This window comes from Heterodontus francisci, chromosome 31, assembly GCF_036365525.1.
Source record: "Heterodontus francisci isolate sHetFra1 chromosome 31, sHetFra1.hap1, whole genome shotgun sequence".
Classification (NCBI taxonomy): domain Eukaryota; kingdom Metazoa; phylum Chordata; class Chondrichthyes; order Heterodontiformes; family Heterodontidae; genus Heterodontus; species Heterodontus francisci.
This window is the reverse complement of record NC_090401.1, coordinates 49,866,570-49,890,527: the sequence shown is the minus strand read 5'-3', so window position 1 is coordinate 49,890,527 and position 23,958 is coordinate 49,866,570. Positions and strand designations below refer to the sequence as shown.

Below are 23,958 nucleotides of genomic sequence, written 5' to 3'. Positions count from 1 at the left end.
ACAGTGGCAGTGGGGATCTTGATCAGGCTTTGGTCTATTTCAACATAGTTCCTCACCCTTGGCAGAATGCTTGGGTAATAAAAGCTAGGAAAGAACAGATTCCTTGCCCTGCTGTGCTTCATCACTGTCCTCTAAGGCAAGATGAAAACAATTTCTTTGTAAAGACGAAAGGACAATGTGCAAAATATCAGTGCAGAGTACATTTTCACTGATAGTGAAGAAAGACTGCTGCAGACATCACAATGGGAGAAAATTACTGATACAAGTTAGATGGAGCTACAGGTTATTTAAGGAATGAATGCATGCAAGTTTACAGATGTATATGCATATCCTACTTAAGATACAATTTTAAGCACAATGCTTTTCAATTACATTTTTCAGTATTAGTTTACTGAGATTTCTCCCTTGGGGTAAGCAACTTGAATTAGCTTCCAACCATATGAGTTTTGTATTAGTCAAACTGAACCTCCTGGTGTGCTGAGCAAACTTTGAAAACTAAAGTGAAACTTGTTTTGTGTCAGCTTTTTTTGAGGCTGTAGACACATTTTATTCAGTCCTGTGGCATCCGCTGAATTGGGAAAAAGTGCAGTTATAGTACATATATAATTTCAGCTTCCTGTAGTAGATAGGGTGGTTTGGACTCAGAAAAATCTTTGCACTTGGTGAGTTAAACCAAATTGAGATTCTGTGAAATGCAGCAAATTCTGCTTCCTTCTGAACTTCCTTTTCACCCTTTATCATTACCAATGCATGATGTCTCATTAATGAGCAGAGATTAGCATATGGAAAATACTTCATTAAGGCAAGCTATTTGAATAATTCCAACTAACTTCAGGTTGAATGTCACAATTAACTCCCAGCAGCAGCTGTTCTTCATAATTTACAGATTTTAAATTTAGATAGTGACAACAATTTGCATTTATTTAACGCTGCTCATGTGCAGAAAGAAGTCCAACCATTTTACCATAAAGAAGCAAATGATACGGTGTTAATACAGCAAGACCAGGGAAAGGGAGGGGGATGGAGGTGGGGTGATGGAGAGGCTGGGATAAAGCGCTGTATCAACTGTTGCAAATGTCTTAATACACACAATTTGGAATCTCAACCACACCTAACACCACCTCTCCAAGCCATCCACAAATATCTTTTTGGCCCAGAATACTATTCTGTTGGAGCTACGTTGTCCTTTCACTGTTTCGTATCGCCAGATATTTATTGATAAGTCTACAGAGAAATCTGTTCTAAAATATTCGCTAGAGCAGGGTTGTCCAACCTTTTCGTGTGGGGGGCCACGTTACAATTTTTGTTTACATAGGGGACTGGTGAGACAATTTAAGAAAGATAAAGGCATTAAAAATTTATCTTACTATTAATCAAAACAACAACAAATGTGCATTTTTGTGAAGAAGCTTTAAATGAGATTAATTTATTGACTTACTTTCTCATCACCATGTTAGACACTGATTTAGTGAGATACCTGGCATTTTTTGCTTGCACAAGTAGTCAATGTTTGCCCACACACTTCTTGTAGCGATGCGAAGTATTCCGGATAGATGTCTGAACTTGATCATTCTCTCTCACTCCCTCGCTGTCTCTCCCTGGGTTCCCCCTCTCTCTCTGTGTTCCCCCCACTCTGTGTCATTTCTCCCCCTTTTTGTGTCCCCCCTCTTTCTCTGTCCCCCACCCTCTCTCTCTCTCTCTGTTCCCCACCCCCCTTTCTCTCTCTGACAGTTGCAGGAAACGCTCAGCACGGCAGCTTTCTGGTTTTCCGGCAGGCTTTTAAAAAAGTCGGAACACGCTGGAAAACCCTGAATCTGTCCAAAGTTCAGAAGCGCTGTTCCCAATGTCAGCACCTGTCAGCTGTGAAACTGACTGCACAAATTTTTTTTAAAAGACTCTGGAAGAAAAAGGCAATGAAAAATTTCTCATCCCTGAAATACACCCACAGGCCGGATAGAAACCTTTGGTGGGTCGAATCCTGGCCCGCGGGCCATATGTTGGACAACCCTGCTGTAGAGGCACCAGTCTCAGAAGGTTACCTTCCTGCAAGCCATGGTCGAGAGCTTGAGAGTATCACTTGTTTAAAGAGACGGCATAGCTTTAGTAACTCACTTACTGTAAGCTGTCATTCTTACAACATGACAGTCAAGGGCCTGGCAGATTTTTTTTAAAAAAAGGCTTTCACCCTAAAGTGAAACATTGTCTCTTCAATATTTCCTCCATTCTCGTGGAGAGCATTTAGCCTCAACTCTGAGATTCTCTCATAATGCTACAGTTGAGCAGAGGATGCTGGGCACAAGCCTATATGTCGTTAGGTCTGAGAAAAGTTTCTACAGAATGCATCGTCTTTACTGATATTTATTTTATCCACCAATTTCCAGGGCTTTTCTCCTTATCCTCTCAAAGTACCAATTCATTTGCTGGAGGAGGCCCTCAATTACTCCATTATAGGAGGCAATTCTTCTTTGCATGTGGGTCTGTACAGTTAGTGTCAGTGGGCTATTTATCTGAAGTGGTGAGGGTGAGAGCAGGGTGAGTCTAATCTGATCTGGTCCTCATCTGATGTCTAGTGCTATGCAGTTCAAGCATGGGAACATTGAGGCTAATTCTAGCCCTTTTATCGTCATCTCCGATGACGACAGTATTTTACCACAGACCAACCAGTAAAAGAGCAGAGTGTCTATTGACACCATTCTGACAGCCAATGAGTTGGAGGTGAGGCAGGGGTTTTGGCTGGACTCACAGGAAGCAATGTTTATTAACTTAGCAGAGTCTGTTTAAACAGCACACTACAACAGTCTACAGAGTCTACTTAAAAAGGGTATCAACCAACTACAGCAAACAGAACTCATGATTGAAACTGCAGCAATGAGTCCTGATAAAAGCAGGGTTATTTTTCTAGCAAAATGCAGTGAATGGAGGACAGTCACATGAAATCAATCCCAGTCACTTATCGCAATGCAGCCTCCATTCTGAGAGGGAATAGTGATGTCACTATATAGAGCCGTGAATGGGAAATCTCTTTTGGTTGTATAGCCCTGTACCATAATACCTAACTGCTGAGCCCAGGAGTGCTCATTTAAAAATGAATAGTATACGTATGTGTTGCTTTAAAGGATATCACTCTGTTGTTCTACATTTCATTAATTTTGTCTAAGAATAGGCTTTTGAAACACAAAAGCTAAAAGGTAAGGGTGGGAATGATAACGACCGTTTTGATTAAATAATGAATTCGATGCCAGGTCTGGTATTCCAGCTCTTTTAAGTTTAACAGTCTTTTCTTTCCTCTTGTGTCAGACGATCGTAAATGATGAGCTGTCAGAAGAAACCTTCCAAACATGTCCAGCAAAGGCTGTTGTATCATGCAAAACAGAACCAGAGGTTAAAGAAGAAATTCAAAAGCCTGTAAGTCTTTCTAATTGATAATATTCCTTTACTGGCTCACCTGTGTTAAAACCATTATTCAAATCGAAGATCAAGTGGAAACACTGGTGTTTTTGCACAAATGCGAAGGAAAGTAGTTCTGGCATCCCCAGGATTGCTTACCAATTAAATGCATCATGTTGTGAGGCTTTGAGTCATGGGAACCAAGAGTTAGCTGATCACAATCAGCGATAATGCTCCCATGCTAGCGAAGATGCTGTGTAATCTGTCATACTTGCCATGGAAACATAGTCATTAAGGTACTGGCATCACTTATGTTGAGAGTTCAAACCCACCATGGCAAGTGTGAAATAGAATTTGATAAATCTGAACACCAGGAAAAGTTGTGGATTATTGGACACTGATATACTGTCACTTGTATGCGATATTTCTTACATCTGACTCCAGTCCCACATTGACTCTTAAAACTGTAGTCCAGAAGTACAATGCGCTCCCCAAAAAATTGAACCTGTCAACACTCACATTCTGTCATCGAGGAGATTTAGCAGTCTAACCAGAGGGCCATGTATGGAACTCTATCACAGCGCAAGCCAGTACCTAAAGACAGGAGGGAAAAAACCCCAAGAAAAAAATTATGTAACTAGTGGGAAATAAAGGCAGCCTATGTGGTTCAGAAATACATGGGTTATGTAAATTCTTTTAGTTGTAGAGGAAGTACCCACTGGTGAAGAGTGGCACAAGCTGAGGTACACTGTACCAGTGATCAAGATGCCAGCAGTGCAAATGGTGCCAGTTGGAAAAAGTAATACAGGCACTGGCCAAATATGTGCTTTTCACATGTGAGGCTGGACACCACAGAAACATCCTCTGCCAAGTCTGATCCTGCATGGTCTTAAATCTAGATGCATTATTTTTCCATTCTATTTCCATTAAGGGCAGAATCCCTTGGTTGATTTTCCTTTCCCATGCAACGCTGCCTCAACTGTCACCACAATTGAGGGGTATATTTTCCCTTCCTCCAGTAAACCGCTTGAGGACATCTGAATATAAACCGGATTAATTTAATCTAACCTTGTATATCACTGAGGAGATTAGCATTTGGAGTAGTGTGTGCAATTTTGGCCACCCTAACTTCAAAAGGGGAGAGATCTAGAGAGGAATAACGACTTACATTTATGGAGTGCTTTTAATGTAGTAAAACATCCCAAGACGCTTCACAGGCGTGTAATCAGACAAAATTTGACATTGAGGCAAATGAAGAGATATTGGGACAGCTTGGTCAAAGAGGTAGGTTTTAGGGAACAACTTAAAGGAGGAGAGAGACATAGAGAGGTGGCAAGGTTTCTGGATTGGGGGGTGGGGGGTTGGTGTGGAATTCCAGAGCTTAGGGCCTAAGTAACTGAAGGTACAGCCACCAATGGTAGAGCAATTAAAATCGAGGATGCACAAGAGGACAGAATTGGAGGACGCAGAGACCTTGGAGGGTTGTAGGGCTGGAGAAGGTTACAGAGATATGGAGGGGTGAGGCCATGGATGGATTTGAAAACAAGGATGAGCATTTTTAAAAATGAGGCATTGCCGGACTGGGAGCCAATGTCAGCGACCACAGGAGTGATGGGTGAGTGCGACTTGGTGTGAGTTAGGATATGGACAGCAGATATAACAAAGGTGATGTGAGTTTTTAGGCTCTATGTTCTGTGAAGATGCTCAGAATAAAACGTATCCTTTGGAAAAAAAAAATAATGATTGAGGGAAGAACAACGATCCAGGTCTTTACTGAGTCGCATAGATTTAAGCAAACTATTTTACTCCACTATTAGGGGGACACATTCAAAGATATCAAGCCCCAAAATAAACTGGAGATGAATAAAACAAAAAATTTCCAACAGTGAAATGGGAGCAAGGAGCAGGGGACAGCAAAAGCTGTTTGGGTTGACATGTTCAGAAAGGAGCTGGAGAAATATCATATTGGGAGTAGGATACTGGCACTGGGTATCCAAAAAATGAAAAAGTGTTCCATTCTGGCATCCCCTCATTTTGGTGAGCAGTAAATCACCAACTAAATATTCAGTGCAGTACAGAAGCAAATTATAGGGTAGAGGCACTTTCATATCATAAATGAGATCACAGGCCAAGGAGTCACTGGCTGGTGAGTGCTAGTCTAAGGTTTTATCTTGCATGTTCTTTCAGCTTTTCCAATTACCATATTAATTAAGAGAGACACAATTCATCTAGCTGCCAATGTCCCTGTTGCAGAGGATCAAACATGCTGAGCAAATAGTCAAAATCTTCAGAGTGATTTAGATCTACATAGATAGCATCTGCCACTTTACCTGTCTGTTGCAAGCCGCAGTTTAAGACTTCGTTACATAAATGCTGAATAATTTTATATTTTTGTTTTTTTTTTCATGTATGGGTACTGTCCCCCAATTTAATGTCATCAAATTTCTTTGGAAAACTTTTTTTTGGGAGGAATTTATTTTCTGATCAGGCTCCTTGTATTGTGGAATCAAACACATTCCATATCTGATACCCACTGTCAGTGTCAAGCATTCCTAGATCAAGCATGGAACTGTTAGATGCAGAGTAAAGCTCCCTCTACTCTGCTCCAACAAGGTGTTTCATCTCCAACCTTCAAAGAGCATCTCCTATTGCACTTGTGTGGCATCTCTGCATTTCCCATACCAGTTTGTATTTTAGGTTCATCACATTTTCAAACCTCAGTAATGCCTATTTTTTATGCATAATATTTCATTGAAATGAAACAAATATTAAGCTGATTTTGGTATCTGAAGGTTAGAAAAACATCAAACAAATACATTTAAAACAATTACCATCAATGGCACAAAGCTAGGAGGAAATATAAGTTGTGAGGAGGATGCAGGGAGGCTTCAAGGGATTTGGAAAGACTAAGTGAATGGGCAAGAATATGGCAGATGGAATATAATGTGAATAAGTGTGAAGTTATCCACTTTGGTAGAAAAAAACAGGCAGAGTATTTCTTAAATGGTGAGAGGTTGGGAAGTGTTGATGTCCAAAGAGACCTGTCCTTGTTCATGAGTCACTAAAAGCTAGCATGCAGGTGTAGCAAGCAATTAAGAAGGCAAATGGTATGTTGGCCTTCATTGCAAGGGGATTTGAGTACAGGAATAAAGATGTATTGCTGCAATTGTATAAAGCCTTGGTGAGACCGCACCTGGAGTACTGTGTACAGTTTTGGTCTCCTTATCTAAGGAAGGATATACTTGCCATAGAGGGAATGTGACAGAGGTTCACCAGACTAATCCGTGGGATGGCAGGATTGTCTTATGAGAAGAAATTGGAGAAACTGGGCCTGTATTCTCTAGTGTTTCGAAGAATGAGAGATGATCTCATTGAAACCTATGAAATTCTTACAGGGTGTGACAGAATAGATGTGGATAGGATGTTTGCTCTGGTTGGTGAGTCTAGAACAAGGGGACACAGTCTCAGAATAAGGGGCAGGCCATTTAAGACTGAGATGAGGAGGAATTTCTTTACTCAGAGGGTGGCAAATCTGTGGAATTCTCTACTCCAGATGGCTGTGGAAACTAAATCATTGAGCATGTTCAAGACAAAAATCGATAGATTTCTGGATACTAATGACATGAAGGGATATGGGGATGTGAGGAAAAATGGCATTGAGGTAGATAATCACCCATGATCTGTTTGAATGGCAGAGCAGGCTCGATGTGCCAAATGGCCTACTCCTCCTCCTATTTCCTATGATCCTATAATTGCAATTTTTTTCATGGACCTGTTCATTGTCTTTTCAGTATCCAGTGTATATGAGACATGAAACATAACTGGGCTTTCTTGATTGAATATATTTTTAAATCAAATAAAAATACAACACTTATGTAATTGAAGGAAATTAACCTGAAATTCTTTCTGCATTGACACTGCTACGTTACTATGCTCCTTTAAAATAAGTAATTAGGCAGCCACTGGAAGATAATTGTTCCTCAATCATTGCGCTTCCCGAAAAACATTTGTATTAAATGAAATAGAAATTAATAAATAATAACTAGTTGATTTCATGCAGCAATGCTCAGAGAAAAAAGCCTAGTTTTAACATTTTAAAAAATGATAATTATTGACTATTTTAACCCCTAATTATTTTAGTTGTTTTGTACATCAATTTAAAAAATGTTGTACTTCTCTACTATTCAACTTACAATCTTCAGTTTCACATTGTTCTCAATGTAATTATTCTTTTGTGACTTTTTCCTGAATTAAAATGTTTACTTGTGAATAAATTCCATTTTGTGTATTTGCAAATTGATGTGTCTATTTTTAATGAAGTACTTATACCTTAATGGCATAAATTGTGAATAAATCTTGGATTTTATTTTATTAAGGCAATCAATTTTTTAATAAAGGAGGAAGGAAATGAGTGACGCTGCAAGAGAAGGAAGTTAATGAGTGGTGAAGTCTGAGGCTGGAGTGCAGCCTAAGATTAGAGGGGGAGTGTCACTCATTCAGGGAAAGTAAGAGACCAGAGATGAGAATTGTGGAGGGGTAGCCGAGTTTCTGGAGGAGGGTTCTGCTATCAGAACTGGCAACAGCAGAAGCGTGGTTTGCGAAAGGAATGAGAGGACTGAGCAAAACCAAAAGGCAAGAAGGTAGCCTTTAGAATCCGCGAGGATGCCAGATTAGGGTTGGCGCTGGGGAAGAGTGAGTCGTAGGGGCAGAGGGTATGCTGGTTTCTGGAATTTGTACTATTGTTTTTGGTTGTATTGCATTAATTGAGGTTATGAGGAGAAATGGGGAGAAGGTTAAGAGGGATAAAGAAAAAAATACAATATTCAACAGCATTAGAATTACCACATAATTAGTACAAGTCTTGTAGGCAGGATATTATAGCCAGTAACTTCTTATTTATGAGTTGCAGCATAACATACCAAGATGGGGGGAAAACTATCAATAATGTGACAGTTATTCAATTTCAAAAAGAAACTTTACTCCTGGATATCTTCATCATAGTTATGAAAAAGCCTCAACCTTATCAGTTTCAGACCTATTGTTAGTCTCTTGTATCACTTTCAACTCAAAGCATAAATGCCATTTAAAATGCCGGCACAGACATAATGGTCTGAATGGCCTCCTGCTGTGCTGTAATTTTTCTATGGTTCTATGGTGTCAACCATGGCTCAGTTGGTTGCACTCTCAGCTCTGAGTCACAATGTCCGGGTTCAAGTCCCACTCCAGGACTTGATCACAAAAATCAAGGCTGATGCTCCCCTGCAATACTGGCAGAGTGCTGCACTAAAGGAGGTGTTGTATTTCAGGTGAAACATTAAACTGAGGCCCCGTCTGCCCGCTTAGGTGGACGTAAAAGATCCCATGCCACTATTTTGAAGAACAGTAGGGAAGTTATCGCTGGTGTCCTGGCCAATATTTATCCCTCAACCAACATCACAAATAACAGATTATCTGATCATTATCACATTGCTGTTGGTTGGAGCTTGCTGTGTGCAAAATGGCTGCTAGGTTGCCTACATTACAAGAGCGACCACACTTCAAAAGTACTTCATTCACTGCAAACCGCTTTGAGATGTCTGGTGGTTGTGAAAAGTGCTATATTAATGCAAGTTTTTCTTTTATTTATTTTTTGAAACTCCAATTAAAATCTTTCTCCAATTACCTATGAATATTTTAGGCTACAAAAATAAAAGTTTACTAACTAGAACTTTCATTTTTAATCAGGGTTGGTATATACAAGGAGCATTGCAATCCTGGCTTCTTAAAATCATTTGTCTCATTGACACAAGCCCAACGTCAGTTTACATAAGTGGATTGTGTCCCTTATAGTTTGATATACCTGCCTTTGGAGAGAAACTGTAACCAAGGTTTAACATTAAGTTGGATTGTGGTAATTTTTGTACTGAAATTTGTGTAAGATCCCTACCATTTTAATCAGATGGAGGAAACAATTACATGCTAAAAATATTTATTATGTACTGCAAAGTACATGTAATTAGCCTTAAAATACATACACTCAATATTTCTGCTCAGAAGATCAAGTTGCTCTCACAGTTCTTTTTTTGTCTTTTGGAAAGAAATAGTCTCTTAGAATAAACGAGATCTTGCCATACCCCTATTTAGGAATATAGGAACATAGGAACAAGAGTAGGCCTTTTAGCACCTCGAACCTGTTCTGCCATTCAATGAGATCATGGCTGATTTGCAACCTAACTCCATATGCCCACCTTTGCCCCATATTCCTTAATACCTTTAGATCGCAAAAAATTATCAATCAGTACTAGAATCGATTGCCATTTGCAGGAGAGAGTTTGGAATACTTAAGAGTGCTCATGATGCTCTTGAGCTGGGATATTTTTCAGAAATCCAGGGAGAATGGAGGAACTGCAGAAAGTTCCTGACTTTTATCTCAATTCCTTGGAAGAAGAAAGGAATCTAATTGACATAGAAACCATGACACCTGTTAACAATGTAACCCATCAATTTTACAATGGAGAGACTTTTTTTTATGTGCAGTCGGAACTCACCATGTGTAACTTTCAGGCGTAACCATTAGCTATTTTAATAAATTACAACAAACAGAAATCACATTATAAAACCATAACAAACTAGTCATATATTACATATGTACAATACACATTGCTGGCAGGTAGCTGAATTGAATGAAATGTCACACAAAGGAAGATTCCATTTAACACTTTAAATTAGCAATATGATATTTCACGAGAGCCAAAAATAATTAATCCTCTTGGAGGTGAATGAAGCCTTTTTCCCCAGAGTATTGCTTATATACACACACATTGAAACCAAACAACACAGATTTCACATTCTGTGACAAGGCACCCAAAGTGCCCTGTATTGAATATTCTTTCAATTCAGTTCCAGGTTAAGGGAAATGGATTGGTTTCAATAAGTACTGCACAGAGCCCTTGGGGCATTTGTTGCTGGACTGGCTTCCAATATCTTTTAATCCCACGGTTTACATCATCTTCCAGCTATTTAATCACCTAAAGTTTTGCCAGAATTTTCACAAAGTGAATTTAATGCTGTATCTGAGAACAGTACTGTCCAATTGCTTTCTCATGTAAGTTCATGATTTTTCAGTTTATAAACCAGTTTATGTATGAAGAGAACGCTAAACCGTATCTTTCTTTTCTTTTGGGCCTCCTTATCTCGAGAGACAATGGATACGCGCCTGGAGGTGGTCAGTGGTTTGTGAAGCAGAGCCTGGAGTGGCTATAAAGGCCAATTCTAGAGTGACAGGCTCTTCCACAGGTGCTGCAGAGAAATTTGTTTGTCGGGGCTGTTGCACAGTTGGCTCTCCCCTTGCGCCTCTGTCTTTTTTCCTGCCAACTACTAAGTCTCTTCGACTCGCCACATTTTAGCCCTGTCTTTATGGCTGCCCGCCAGCTCTGGCGAACGCTGGCAACTGACTCCCACGACTTGTGATCAATGTCACAGGATTTCATGTCGCGTTTGCAGACATCTTTAAAGCGGAGACGTGGACGGCCGGTGGGTCTGATACCAGTGGCGAGCTCGCTGTACAATGTGTCTTTGGGGATCCTGCCATCTTCCATGCGGCTCACATGGCCAAGCCATCTCAAGCGCCGCTGAATCAGTAGTGTGTACAAGCTGGGGATGTTGGCCGCCTCGTAGGTGAACTCTTGAACCACTTCCAGAGCGTGGTCGCCAATATTGATGGATGGAGCATTTCTGACGTCCTGCCCCATGATGTTCGTTTTCTTGAGGCTGATGGTTAGGCCAAATTCATTGCAGGCAGCCGCAAACCTGTCGATGAGACTCTGCAGGCACTCTTCAGTGTGAGATGTTAAAGCAGCATCGTCAACAAAGAGGAGTTCCCTGATGAGGACTTTCCGTACTTTGGACTTCACTCTTAGACGGGCAAGGTTGAACAACCTGCCCCCTGATCTTGTGTGGAGGAAAATTCCTTCTTCAGAGGACTTGAACGCATGTGAAAGCAGCAGGGAGAAGAAAATCCCAAAAAGTGTGGGTGCGAGAACACAGCCCTGTTTCACGCCACTCAAGATAGGAAAGGGCTCTGATGAGGAGCCACCATGTTGACTTGTGCCTTTCATATTGTCATGGAATGAGGTGATGATACTTAGTAGCTTTGGTGGACATCCGACCTTTTGTAGTAGTCTGAAGAGACCACGTCTGCTGACGAGGTCAAAGGCTTTGGTGAGATCAATGAAAGCAATGTAGAGGGGCATCTGTTGTTCACGGCATTTCTCCTGTATCTGACGAAGGGAGAACAGCATGTCAACGGTCGATCTCTCTGCACGAAAGCCACACTGTGCCTCAGGGTATGTATGAAGAGAATGCTAAACCGTATCTATTTCCAATGATAGTTACTGCACTAAAATTACACTTATACGGATGGGTTCACATGTAATAGAACAAAGAAAGAACAAAGAAAATTACAGCACAGGAACAGGCCCTTCAGCCCTCCAAGCCTGCGCCGATCCAGATCCTCTATCTAAACATGTCGCCTATTTTCTGAGGGTCTGTATCTCCTTGCTTCCTGCCCATTCACGTACCTGTCAAGATACATCTTGCCCGTGTCTACCACCTCCACTGGCAACGTATTCCAGGCACCCACCACCCTCTGCGTAAAGAACTTTCCATGCATATCCCCGTCCATGTAGGGTAGGTACACCCACAGTGCTGTTAGGGAGTTCCAGGATTTTGACCCAGCGACAGTGAAGGAACGGCGATATAGTCGAAAGTGAGGATGGTGTGTGGCTTGGAGGGGAACCTGCAGGTGGTGGTGTTCCCAGATTGTGTGCAGCATCTTGCTTCCTGGAAGCTGAACCCATAATTCACTGTAAGGAGAACAATGACTTTCACCCACCAGATTCTTGCCTTTCCCTGGCATGGCACATTGGAGCACAAATGGTGTGCTGCTTACTAAAATGAGGATTGTGGAAATGTTGAGTGGAATGAGTAACAGAAAGTTTTGAGTGATATTTGAGAGTTACCAGATGTAATGGAGTAGATTTTACAAATTATCACTCTCGCTGCAGAGGTTTGCATGGTGGAAGTGCACACGGCCATTCAGAGGTAGAGGTCATTACATCGAATACAATTTTCTGACTAGTAAAATTAATTGCTGCAAAATCGACAGCCCACTGATCTCTGGCACCAGTTCTTAGTACGTGCTCCCATTGCACGAGTTTCTGCACTATGAGCACTAATTCATGAAGCCTACCCCCATCACCTCGTCTTAAAATTGATGACTCAAATTAAATACAAACATTTTTTTGTTTTAGGTCAGTCATGTCATCAGCCTGGGGGAATATAAAGATACTTCTACAAAACATGAAACTATCACATCAACAAAGAAAGGTAATTTTATGCACAAATACATATACTGACTGGTTTTGCAATGGCAGATCATGTCATTAGATTTGAACAAATATGGGTATATTTGTGATAAATGCACTGGGTAAAGTTGCTCACCCTATTTCCACAAGAGATTGTGACACGTAAAAATATTTATAATGAGCTGATCTCCTGTATATTGTTCATGGTAATCTGAGGTTCAGAAGACTAAACGTTGTTTAACGTGGTCACGATCTAAGCCAGAGAATGCAGTACTGCAGAGGGCAGAGCACAGAATTTTGAAACAAATACCATTAGACCTAAAGAGACCTTAAGAGCTGGTAATGGTTTTCCTTCAGGTTAGTATTAACTTCGAAATAAACTCACCAGGGTCGTGAAAAAAATCAGTTTATTCAATTTGAACACATGTACAGTTGCAAAATCTGTTACTACTCAGAATGCTCCATAAAACCTCAAACAGGACTTGTGTTTGTGGTTAATCACAGCCCTTGCCTAATGGCTCATTGCCGATGAATAGAATACAAAAACAGGAAAATAAAGTTACATTTATATAGAACCCTGCTTAGGCCACACTGGAGCACTGTTGTAGTTCTGGTCTCCATACTGCATGAAGCACTAGAGGAAGTGCAGGAAAAAATTACAAGGAAGTTGAATTGAGAGGATACAACTGTCAGAAAAGATTGAACAGGCCAGGCCTCTTTTCTCTGGAAAAGAGTAGCTTAAAGAGGAGAACTAATAGAGATTTTTAAAATTTATGAAGGGGTTCAAATAGGATAAATGTGGAGAAATAGTTTCCGCTTGTTGGCTGAGTGCAGAACAAGGGGACATAAATACAACACTGTCATGAATAGATCAAATTTAGGGGGAATTTCTTCAGAGATCGCAGAGAATGTGGAACTCATGGCCACATGAGATGGTTGACACATTTAAGGGAAGGCTTCATGAGAGAGAAGGGAATAGAGAGATATAGAAACAGGATGGCAAGAGATAATTAGAGTGGTAGGAAGGTCATATAGAGTACAAACACTGGCATAGACCAGTTGGGCAAAATGGTCTGTTTCTGTACTGTAGATTTTATGTACTTCATTTTATGTCTTACCTGTTTGATAGCAGCAGAGATGTGAAAAATTGTAGCCCCCCCCCCCCCACTCTCAAATTTTTCTTGTATATAAATTCCAATCAGAAGTCTGTAAGTGGGAAGTTATTTTTTGTATGTTGAATCAGAAATCAGCATTTGTTTTTAAAGCAGAATATTTTCCTGATTGACAGCATAATTGCTCAGTCACATAGGATCTTTAATGTTTACTTGAACCAAGACACCAAAGGGCATTTGCCCAATTAACTTCCTCAATCAGCACCATTGAAAACAGATGGTCATTAGTATGATTGCTTTTTGTGGAGTTTTGTTGTATGCAAAATTACTACTGTATTTGCTTGACCACCTAACAAGTTGCTCAATAATTCTTTGTATCTTTAGTAATTCTCTGTCTGTGAAATCATTCATGATAAGGCCCCATATAAATGAAAAATCCTCCTTCAACTGCATGCAACCAACTTGGATTTGCAAGCTTATTCCAGTGCAAAGTATCTTACATTCTGTTGTTGTACTTGGGTTCATTTGAAAATATGACCCACTTTTTTTATTTGTTTTACAGAGATCCACAAAGATCAACCAGCACAGGACCCAATACAAAACCACCTAGAGCGCGATGTCATTATACTACTGGCAGCTCACTTAACTCTTGTCATCTCTGTTCTAATAATGGGTTGCAGGTGTTTATGTGCCCACAAGTATAACGCAAACTGCACTGTTGATGTGGAAGAGCTGGTAGTGACTGTAGGTTTAATTAGCTGTATAGTAGTTGCACTGTTTGCACTGCTCGGGGCTACCATAATTTTATTCATCCGTATATTGCTAGCAAAGTTCCCGTAGCACTACTCCGCTTTTCCGAAGCAATAAATTTTTTAGTTGATACAGCACAACTTTATAGTTTTTTTCTAGTGTAATTTGGCACTTGGCACAAATAATTTTAGGTGTGTGCATGTATGTTATTTAAGAATCTTTAGACAAGTTTTGGTAGTAGGGTTTACTCCATATATACATGCCAGAGCCCTGTTGGATGCCCACATATATACTTGGGTTAAGGAAGTGGGTTCAAGTCTGACTCCAGGGACTTTAACACAACATCCAGACTAACATTCTAGTGCAGTACTGAGGGAAAGCTGCACTGTCAGAGGTGCCATTTTTTGAATGAGATATTAACATTAGTCCTTGTTTGCCTTCTCAGGCGAGCATGAAAGATCCCATGGCACTACTTCAAAGAGTAAGGGAGTTCTACCCAGTGTTAAGGCCACTATTTATCCCTCAACCAACATCACTAAAAACAGATCCTCTGATTGTTGTTTGTGGCACCTTGATGTACGCAAATTGGCAGCCACATTTCTTACAGCAGTGACTATTGTTATGAGCGAGGCTGGAGGTGTGCACTGTCTTTCTCTAGTTTCTCTTCTCCACAGGTCATAACATATATTTAAATGTTCACCCAGTTACCTATACAGCCAATTATATACTCGATTTTTATTTTAAAATAAAATCTGCCAACCAGGTTTCTTTAACAAATAACCAAAATTATCAATTTATTAGGAGACATTCAGTCTCCTGAATGCAAAGCATTAACACACAGATTGAAATATAAAAATTTCCTTCTACCTAAGCGCAACACACACACTGGTTAAAGAAAAAATAAAGAAGTTTTCTCTGCAGAGATCTTTTTACAAAAATAGACAAAAAGAATACTTTGGCCAAATACTTGTTAATCCTTGAAGGAAAAGGAGAAGATATGGAACAATATTAGTTATCCCTTTATTCTGGCATCCCAATTACCCGTAAATCTCTGTCACTGGGATCTTTCTGGAGCGGTTCTTTTCAGGCGGAGAGAATAATCTGGCAGGCTTTCCAAGAGAAATGTGACATCAGGGGTTTCAGCTATCACACACTGGATTCTCAGGGTTTCTCAGAGAGGGGAAGAAAAGATGAGCTGAGTTTCTCTCAGCAGGCTGCAAACCCAACTGACTCAAAACAGTATTCAAAATGAAACCAACTTTTGACCACAATAAATCTTGACATCACTTCTCTGTAAACAACTCCTATAGTCAGAAGGTACCTGTTGTTTACTTAGCTGAAGACATGTGACTTCCAATAAGTGTTTTATTTTAAAACAGAAAGCTCAAGTCCCAAAGTCCTTCCCGTGATCTTTTTTTAAAAAACAGTCCAGCATCAATGGAATCACTTCAGTCCTCCAAAGGAATCCATTTCTACAATCTTCAACCACAAGTCCTCAAAAGAAAATTTTTGAAAAAGCACTTTCATAACACTACTTCAAAAGTGCTTCACTGGCTGTAAAGCACTTTGGGATGTCCTGAGTTTGTGAAAGACACTATAGAAATGCAAGTGAACAATGCATGAGCAGCATACCTCTGGGTGGTCCTACCTTAAATCAATGTGTCCCAACATTAAGCAATGGCACAACAAAAGGCAGTATTGCAGCATAAGATCTTTAAGCTGACAAAATATGATTTGCTAATACTACTGAACACTCCTGAGGCGAACACCAAGTTGGGTGCGCTTATAATATGTTACAAATGGGGAGGTATATTAAGGACCACATTGTAACATACAGCAAGTGTCCAAACTACTGCCCAAAGAGCCATCTCTGGTTTTCAAACCCTGGTGTTATGGTTCATGAAGCTCAAACAAACCTCAGACTGCTGGGATGAAATATTGCTCTCTATGTAAGGGTCTTACATGAAATAAGCTTGTAGAGTCTCACCTCACTTCCTTATGGAGATGAGGCCAAAGCTCAAAACTGCCCCTATAGTTGGCAACTTCACTTAGAACTTCACAGGGTACCTGCTGTTGGAAATGAAAAACCCTGACCATACAGGGTGTTCTTCTGTGCCTCGAGTCAGGGGAGAAAGGATCGAGGTTTACTCTGCACCTAAACACTATATATTGGGGTTAGCTGAAGAAAGATGGGAAGATGCTCGTGTGGAGCAGAAACACCGGTATGGATCTATTGGGCCAAATGGCTTTTTTCTGTGTGGTAAGTATTTTGTAATACCATACATGCCTTGGAAGTGCTTGGATGCAGCACTGCATGCATGAATTGGGGATTCATGAAGTGGGAAAATGCTTCATTTCCCAGCATTGACATCCTTCACTTTAATGAGCGCAAGAATTCAACCACTTAAACAGCAAACATGTTCCATTACATCTATATTAAGAAAAGTATTTCAGTCAAAAAACACATTGACTAATCAATGCAGTCTCAAGTAGAAAAACAATTCATTTATTCTGATTTAACCAGATTTCCATTGACACCAGATCTTTCAACCCTTCCCCTCCCTCCCTGAACCATGATAGGGTTCCCCTCGTCCTCACCGTCCAAGCCACCAGCATCCACATTCAAAGGATTATCCTGCACCATCTCCAGCATGATGCCACCACCAAACACATCTTCCTTTCCCCTCCCTTTCAGCATTCCGAAGGGACTGTTACCTCTGTGCTACCTTGGTCCACTCTTCCATCACGGCCAACATCCCCTCCCTTCCCACACAAGCATAAGATATGCAACTTCTGCCCTTTTATCTCCTCTCTACCCACTGTCCAGAGCCCCACCACTCCTTGTGCTCCTATTCTTTTTTTCCCCAGACAGCAGCTGTTGGTAATGATTCTGCTATTGCCATTTACACATCCTCTACATCCATTTTTGTTTCTTTACTTGTCTCATTATCATCTGCTTTTGCCTTGCACCATCATCCCTTGTCATTTAACACCTCCTGCCTTTCATCCTTTCACAGACCTTCTCTCATTCTTTCCTCCCCTCCCTGCCTCTGACTTTGCTTATAACCTTTTGTATCTCCAACATATTCCAGTCCTGATGAAAGATCATTGACCTGAAATGCTAACTTCGTTTCTATCTCCACATATGCTGCCTGACCTGTTGAGCATTTCCAGCAATTTCTGTTTTTAGAACAAAGAACAAAGAACAGTACAGCACAGGAACAGGCCATTCGGCCCTCCAAGCCTGCGCCGATCTTGATGCCTGCCTAAACTAACACCTTCTTCACTTCCGGGGCCCATATCCTTCTATTCCCTTCCTATTTTATTTCAAGTTTCCAGCATCCACAGTATCTTGCTTTTGAACACCAGATCATATCCTATTCGCTTCCAACATATTGACTTCATTATCAATTTATGTTTAACACAAGGCATGCCAAATCAATCTACTGTCAATTCAAACACAGGCAACATATTATAGAGGCCTAAATATTTTACTTCACATTTCTAAAACTTTTTTCCCATTTTTTTTTTTAGATCTTCCCAAAGAAATACACATTCCCTGGCTAACAAGTTTGTTGAGCAACTTGCTCTCTTCCAACACAGTTTTTGAGGTAGCTCTACAGATATGTCCAGGTGGCTCAATCGTTCAAAAGAAAAAATAAGCCAACATGCCATGAAAGGGTAAAATGTAGCTTTACATTCCAGTTTTCCACAAAGTTTACTCCTTGGCCCTGATATTTAAGGGGAGGGTGCAGGGCAGACTGAAATTGGCTGAAGAACCTGGCAAAGCCATGAACTTAATGGCAGGACCTCATTAACATTTTGTTGTTCAGTTTCCTGACTGTCAAACTGACAGTCTCAGGAGCAGCCAGGAGGGAGAGCCACCGACAAGAGGTTTCAGCCAGAGATAATCCCCATCAATTAGAGGGGTGGGGTGGAGAGAAGGTCAATGATCATGAAGTAGGTAGAGAAGTGCTATCAGGGTTGAGGGGAGGAGGAATAGGTGATTATGGCAGGGAAAGAAAGAGAGAGACCACAATCAGCGGGAGAAACACTTAGCTGATGGGATCGAGAGCCACATTTCCAAGTTTGCCAATGACACACTCTGAGCAGTGTTGATGGAAGCATAAACTTACAAGGAGATATTAATAGATTGAGTGAATTGGCAAATGGCTTTCAATGTAGGCAAATGTAAGGTCATCCACTTTGGACCTAAAGAGGATAAATCAGAATACTTTCTAAATGGTGAAAAGTTAGATACAGTGGAGGTCCATTGTGACTTGGGGATCCATGTATATAGATCATTAAAATATCATGAAGAAGTATAGAAATTAATCAAAAAGGCTGCTGGCTTTTATATCTAGGACTAGAAAGGAATAGAAGTTATGCTGCAGCTATACGAAGCCCTAGTTATAGCACACCTAGAGTACTGAGAAAATTCTGACCACCATACCTTAGGAGGGATATACTGGCCTTGGAGGGAGTGCAGTATAGATTTACCAGAATGATGCCTGGACTCTAGGGATTAAATTACGAGGAGAGAATATACAAACTAGGGTTGTACTTCCTGGAATTTAGAAGGTGAAAGGGTGATTAATCAAAGTGTTCAAGATATTAAGGGGAACTGATAGGGTGGAGAAATTATTTCTGCTGGTTGGGGAGTCTAGGAGTAGGGGACATAGCTTAAAATTAGAGCTGGATCGTTTAAAGGTTAAGTTAGAAAACACTTTTACATGCAAAGGATGGTATAAGTTTGGAACTCTCCTGCAAATGGCAGTGATGCCTGGTCATTGTAAATTTAACTCTAAGGTTGATAAATCTTTGTTCACCAAAGGCATTAAGGGATAGAGGGAGAAGGCAGGTACATGCAGTTAAGTCACAGATCAGTCATGATTTCCTTGAGTGGTGGAACAGGCTCAAGGGGTCTACGTCTGGTCCTATCCTCCTCTGAAGGCTTCCTTGTGGCCTGGTGGAGCACTGTAACTCCTCCTGGCCCACAAAGCATGCTGGAATAAGCAGTTATTTTGTGAAGCTGACAGTTTCTGCCTCACTTTCACAGTTGGATTTCTTGACACCTGGGAACCCACACAGCAACAGTGAAGTGAATTTTAAATTGGGCCCCAAGTGCATTATTGGAGCACAATTTAAGTATGTTGATGAAGAGTTCCGCCTCTCCAAGGCAGGGCACGATCAGCTGCTGTAAAAGGAGGCTGTGGATACGTGCTGGGAATAATTAAGCCACATTAAAATTTTTAATCCACCTGTTGTGGGGGAGTAATGGTGAGGCCCTTGTTTTTTCCTGCTATGGTGCAACAGAAATATCAAACAAATGCAGGATTTTCCATCTCCAGAGCCCTCCTACGCATAATTTACAAGCCATAAAACAGAACGAAGGCTGAGAAAAATGCCTTCGGTTCATCCTCTCAGTCAGGATCGTGCGAGAGACCGTGAACAATAAATTGCCACATATTCTTAGTGATCAAGGATGAAACTTCAGCAGGGACTTGCGAATAAGGTATGCACAGGATCCCATTAGAGAGATAGGTCATCACTTTTGGATCTGCTAGCATTCAAAAGAACAAACTAGCAGTTTTCTAATCTTTCTTATTGTTCCCCAAGCCTTCAAGACTCTCATCTGATCTCATACAGCACTGAGGAGAGATAGAGATCCCGTAATGACAACACTGGGTGCAAGCCATGCCAAACGTTGTTGCAAAGGGGACTAATCCTGGAACAGCCCAAACTACTCCTTTGTCAAACAAGAGGCTGGATAAAGATGCACTTTTCAAGGCTCTTGGACAATGTGAATACACCAGCAGGAGCAGCAGCAATAGCTGCCATTTATATCATTACCCAATGTTCTTCCCCATGTATCCAGTTGTAAGGAGTACAATTTAAAATGCAGACTTTGTACTTTGCTTTGTGTTCTTGTTTTCAAACACAGGACCTGCTTTCCCCAAACGATTAATACTGCTGATTTAGGTCTCTTGAGGGCTGCTTTCCTTCCTTTTGAAAAGCTGAACAATTTTTGCAGGCTCTAAAATAGTACATTAACTGGGGACATCAACAGTGTGCTCAACGAAGAGAAAGGTGTTCTCTACCTTGTTGGGTTTAAAATGCAACAACAAAAAAAAGAACTCGCATTTTAAATGTACTGCAATAGCTGATAATCCAAGCAGATAAATAAATAGCTGGAACCATAGTTCCTGCATGAAGTTTCTTTTTAAAGCAGCAAGCATCCTTCAAATTTTGCAAAGCACAAAAGGTCATTCAGCGGTTATGTTTCTTCATAAATGTCCTGAAATTTAGTCTGTTTGTTCAAAAGGGGCTAACTGACCTGTGTTTATCCATCAATTTTAACTTCAGATTTCCAGCACCTGCAATATGTCGCTTTTTAATTCCTCAAAGTTTGCTGATCGCGGCTTTTGCCTCTGGGGTTTCCAATTTTTTGGTCTTTATATGTTACTTTTCAATTGTTACTTTTTTTTTTTGAGAATTAATAGTTTCCAAATTTCCCCAATCATTCTCCAGCCTCCTCTTCATAACACTTGAGGTTATATTTAAGTTTCATCAGCAGTTTACATTAAAAAAAAAATCTATAGTTTGGACTCTTATTAAAAAAATGCTGAGTTAGCCTGCATATTCAATAGAAGGTATGAAAGTGGAACAGCATTTTGAGCTGGCTCGGTGTTAGAAGGCTCTTCATAGTTTACACACTATGCCAAGAATGAATATAGCTATCCATACCTCGGATGTCCCTGAAGTCAGCAGAAGCGTGGTAAAGAGGCTAGAAAACCAACTAAGACTTGGATATGCCAGGTCCCAACCTGTACTGCCAGTAGCTGCTGGGCCTTGGCAAAGGGACATGGCTAAGGACTCCACAACAGCTGTTTCCTTGGCACTAGCCTCCCTGATCTTGAACTGGCAGCCAGTACACTCAAGAAAGGGCTACTATCCTGGCTGAAATGGAGCTCTATTGGATCTCTAAAGCCAGATCATCCAAAAATGTTCTTCCATTGATAGGGGTCTGAAACCATCAAGGAGACCAAGGGGTTGTTGGAATCCTCTGGGGATCCAGCACCCACTTCAGACAATAGCAGCATCTGATGTACCTGCCTGAGAGCTAGTGGGCATCAGAGATGCACTCTTCGTGCTGGAGATACTCACCACGGGTACTGAAATAACAAGGCCAATGTTGGGGATTCCTAAGAGAGTTAATGCCAGCAAAACAGCTGGGATCACTGCCCAAGGAATTTCTGTCAAGTAACAAGTACCAAATCAGTGGAATGGTACAAGATAGCAGGCTGCACAGATTTGATTTTTAAAGTTAAACTAGGATCAGTCAAATTTAAAAATGAGTGAAACAATGAAGATATTTTCCTTCCGGCACTGGGCACAGACAAATAAACAGGCAATGACTATATTCAACTACTAGTCTCAAACTAGCAATTGGTAAATATTCAGAAATGTAAAAACCTGGAGGACAAGTGTCACCCATATAACAATACATCAATCTAACTGTGATACTTGGATGAAAAAAAGACAAAATGTGAATTACAGGCTGAACAGCTAAAAAGCTTTGAAAGTGTTCTAAGTCATACCCTCTGCATCCATTTCCAGTGACAGTTGTAAGCAAAAGTGTCAATTTATTTTGTTTGAATATTAAAAAGAAGCGATAGACTATAAAACAGTACAGCCATGATATAAAACTGAACACAGGCTAGACTTTACAACTCAAACTGTATAGATTCAGATTCTACACTCACTTTGCTTTCTACAGTAACTGTACAAACTGATCCAGACCTCCAAAAACAGCCAGGCTCATTTGCCAAGTCATGAAACAGAAGATGGGCTTTAAAATCACCCATGGTGCGGTCAGTTGTGAAGTACTTATATATTTTAATTAACAGCATTACTTTTCTCCTCTGGTAACTGAACATTTTCTGTGTAGCTGCCAGTTGAAGTCAGACAATTTCATCTGCACAAACTGTTCCTCTTTACTGTATCTCTCCGATGTAGAGTCTTTTGTCACTGGATGCTGAAAGAACTGTTGGGGAAAAAAATTGTAGCTTTCAGTCAATTTACATTTTAGCTCAGATGTTACAAGTAGTTATAGTTAAATTAGAAATCCCAGGCCTGTTCTGAAATATTGCACCCAACCTACTGATCTGCTTTCACTTACTCCTGCTTAGGCAAAAAAAGCCCCACTGGGCGACCACTACAACAACTGTAGACATTAAATAGGGCCACAAGACTAATGTAATAAGTCCACAATTCAGTAACCCATGATCACTACTGAGGTTTATGATTTAGAAGAGAGACTGGCAAAGAAGCGTCTCTGGCAAAATGTCAAATACAACACAAACAGAAAGTTGAAACAATTCTCTAATTATTCAACATCTTTATGTTCACTAACATTATTCGATTACGTCTGCCACTATAAAATATTCAGAAACCACAAATCAGTCATGAGTTAGTTTTCCCAACCATGTTTGTTTAATAGTAATTACGGTACTACATGGGGATTTTAATTGAAGTTTTGTAATCAAATTCAGCTTATGATGCAAAGTGATGGGTTTGAGCAGTGTTATAACATATTACTTGTATGACAGCATCTTTTACAAATATGGAAAGAGAAAAACGCATGAAAAAGCATGGATTACTAGCCAGTGACATTACCACAACATAACTGCCAGCCTATATTATGTGCTTAAGTCCGTTCTGGGAATTGAACTCTCAACCTTCGGCAACAGAAATGAGATGAGTGTCATACCAAAAAATCAATATAGTGGGTAAAACACTATGCCAGGTCCCAAGCTGTACTGCTAGTATCTGCAGAGTCTTGTAAGGGGCAGAACTTCAGTCTGTCCCTAATGCCACCCATGTCAAGTGCATGGCTAGGGACTCCAGAGGAGGTGGTTTCCAGTTTCTTTGGTTTTGAACTGGCAGTCAGTATGCTGCTATCCTGGCTGAGGTAGTATGCTATCGGATCTCCAAAGCCAGATCACAGCAAGATGTCGAAAACAGCAAATGAGATAAATGACCAATAATAATTAAATTAGGTATATTATAATCACAATACAATTATTAATTCTGTAATTTGACATCAGAAAAAGGCACAGCTGTGATTTTAAACCCTATTGGTTGAAGAACCATGAATACAAAGTTTTTGAAAATATTATATTATGAGAACAGGATGCACAGCATCAGTATTAGAAGGTTGCGAGTTCAAGTCCCACAGATGGCCTTGAGTGTATAATGTAGATCTACAGTCCAGTAACCTTTGCCCCAGCTCATTTCACCAACCTTCACCAGCTACAGGTACCTGCTCATACCTCGATGCTGATCTATTCCTTGTCCCATGA

General features: G+C 40.5%; 2 protein-coding genes across 2 annotated transcripts in view; one reads left to right on the top strand and one right to left on the bottom strand.

Moving 5' to 3' along the window:
- Positions 1–15,350, top strand: part of LOC137347245 (uncharacterized) — a 33,490-nt gene extending 18,140 nt beyond the window's left edge. The window contains exons 3-5 of the mRNA XM_068011538.1: positions 3,298–3,405; positions 12,678–12,753; positions 14,406–15,350. Coding sequence (XP_067867639.1) covers positions 3,298–3,405; positions 12,678–12,753; positions 14,406–14,683 — 462 coding nt within the window. The 3' untranslated portion in view covers positions 14,684–15,350. The remainder of the gene's footprint in view (positions 1–3,297; positions 3,406–12,677; positions 12,754–14,405) is intronic.
- snrnp40 (small nuclear ribonucleoprotein 40 (U5)) overlaps positions 13,142–23,958 on the bottom strand; it is a 31,128-nt gene continuing 20,311 nt past the window's right edge. The window contains exon 10 of the mRNA XM_068011537.1: positions 13,142–22,640. Within this exon, the coding sequence (XP_067867638.1) occupies positions 22,591–22,640 (50 nt within the window). The 3' untranslated portion in view covers positions 13,142–22,590. The remainder of the gene's footprint in view (positions 22,641–23,958) is intronic.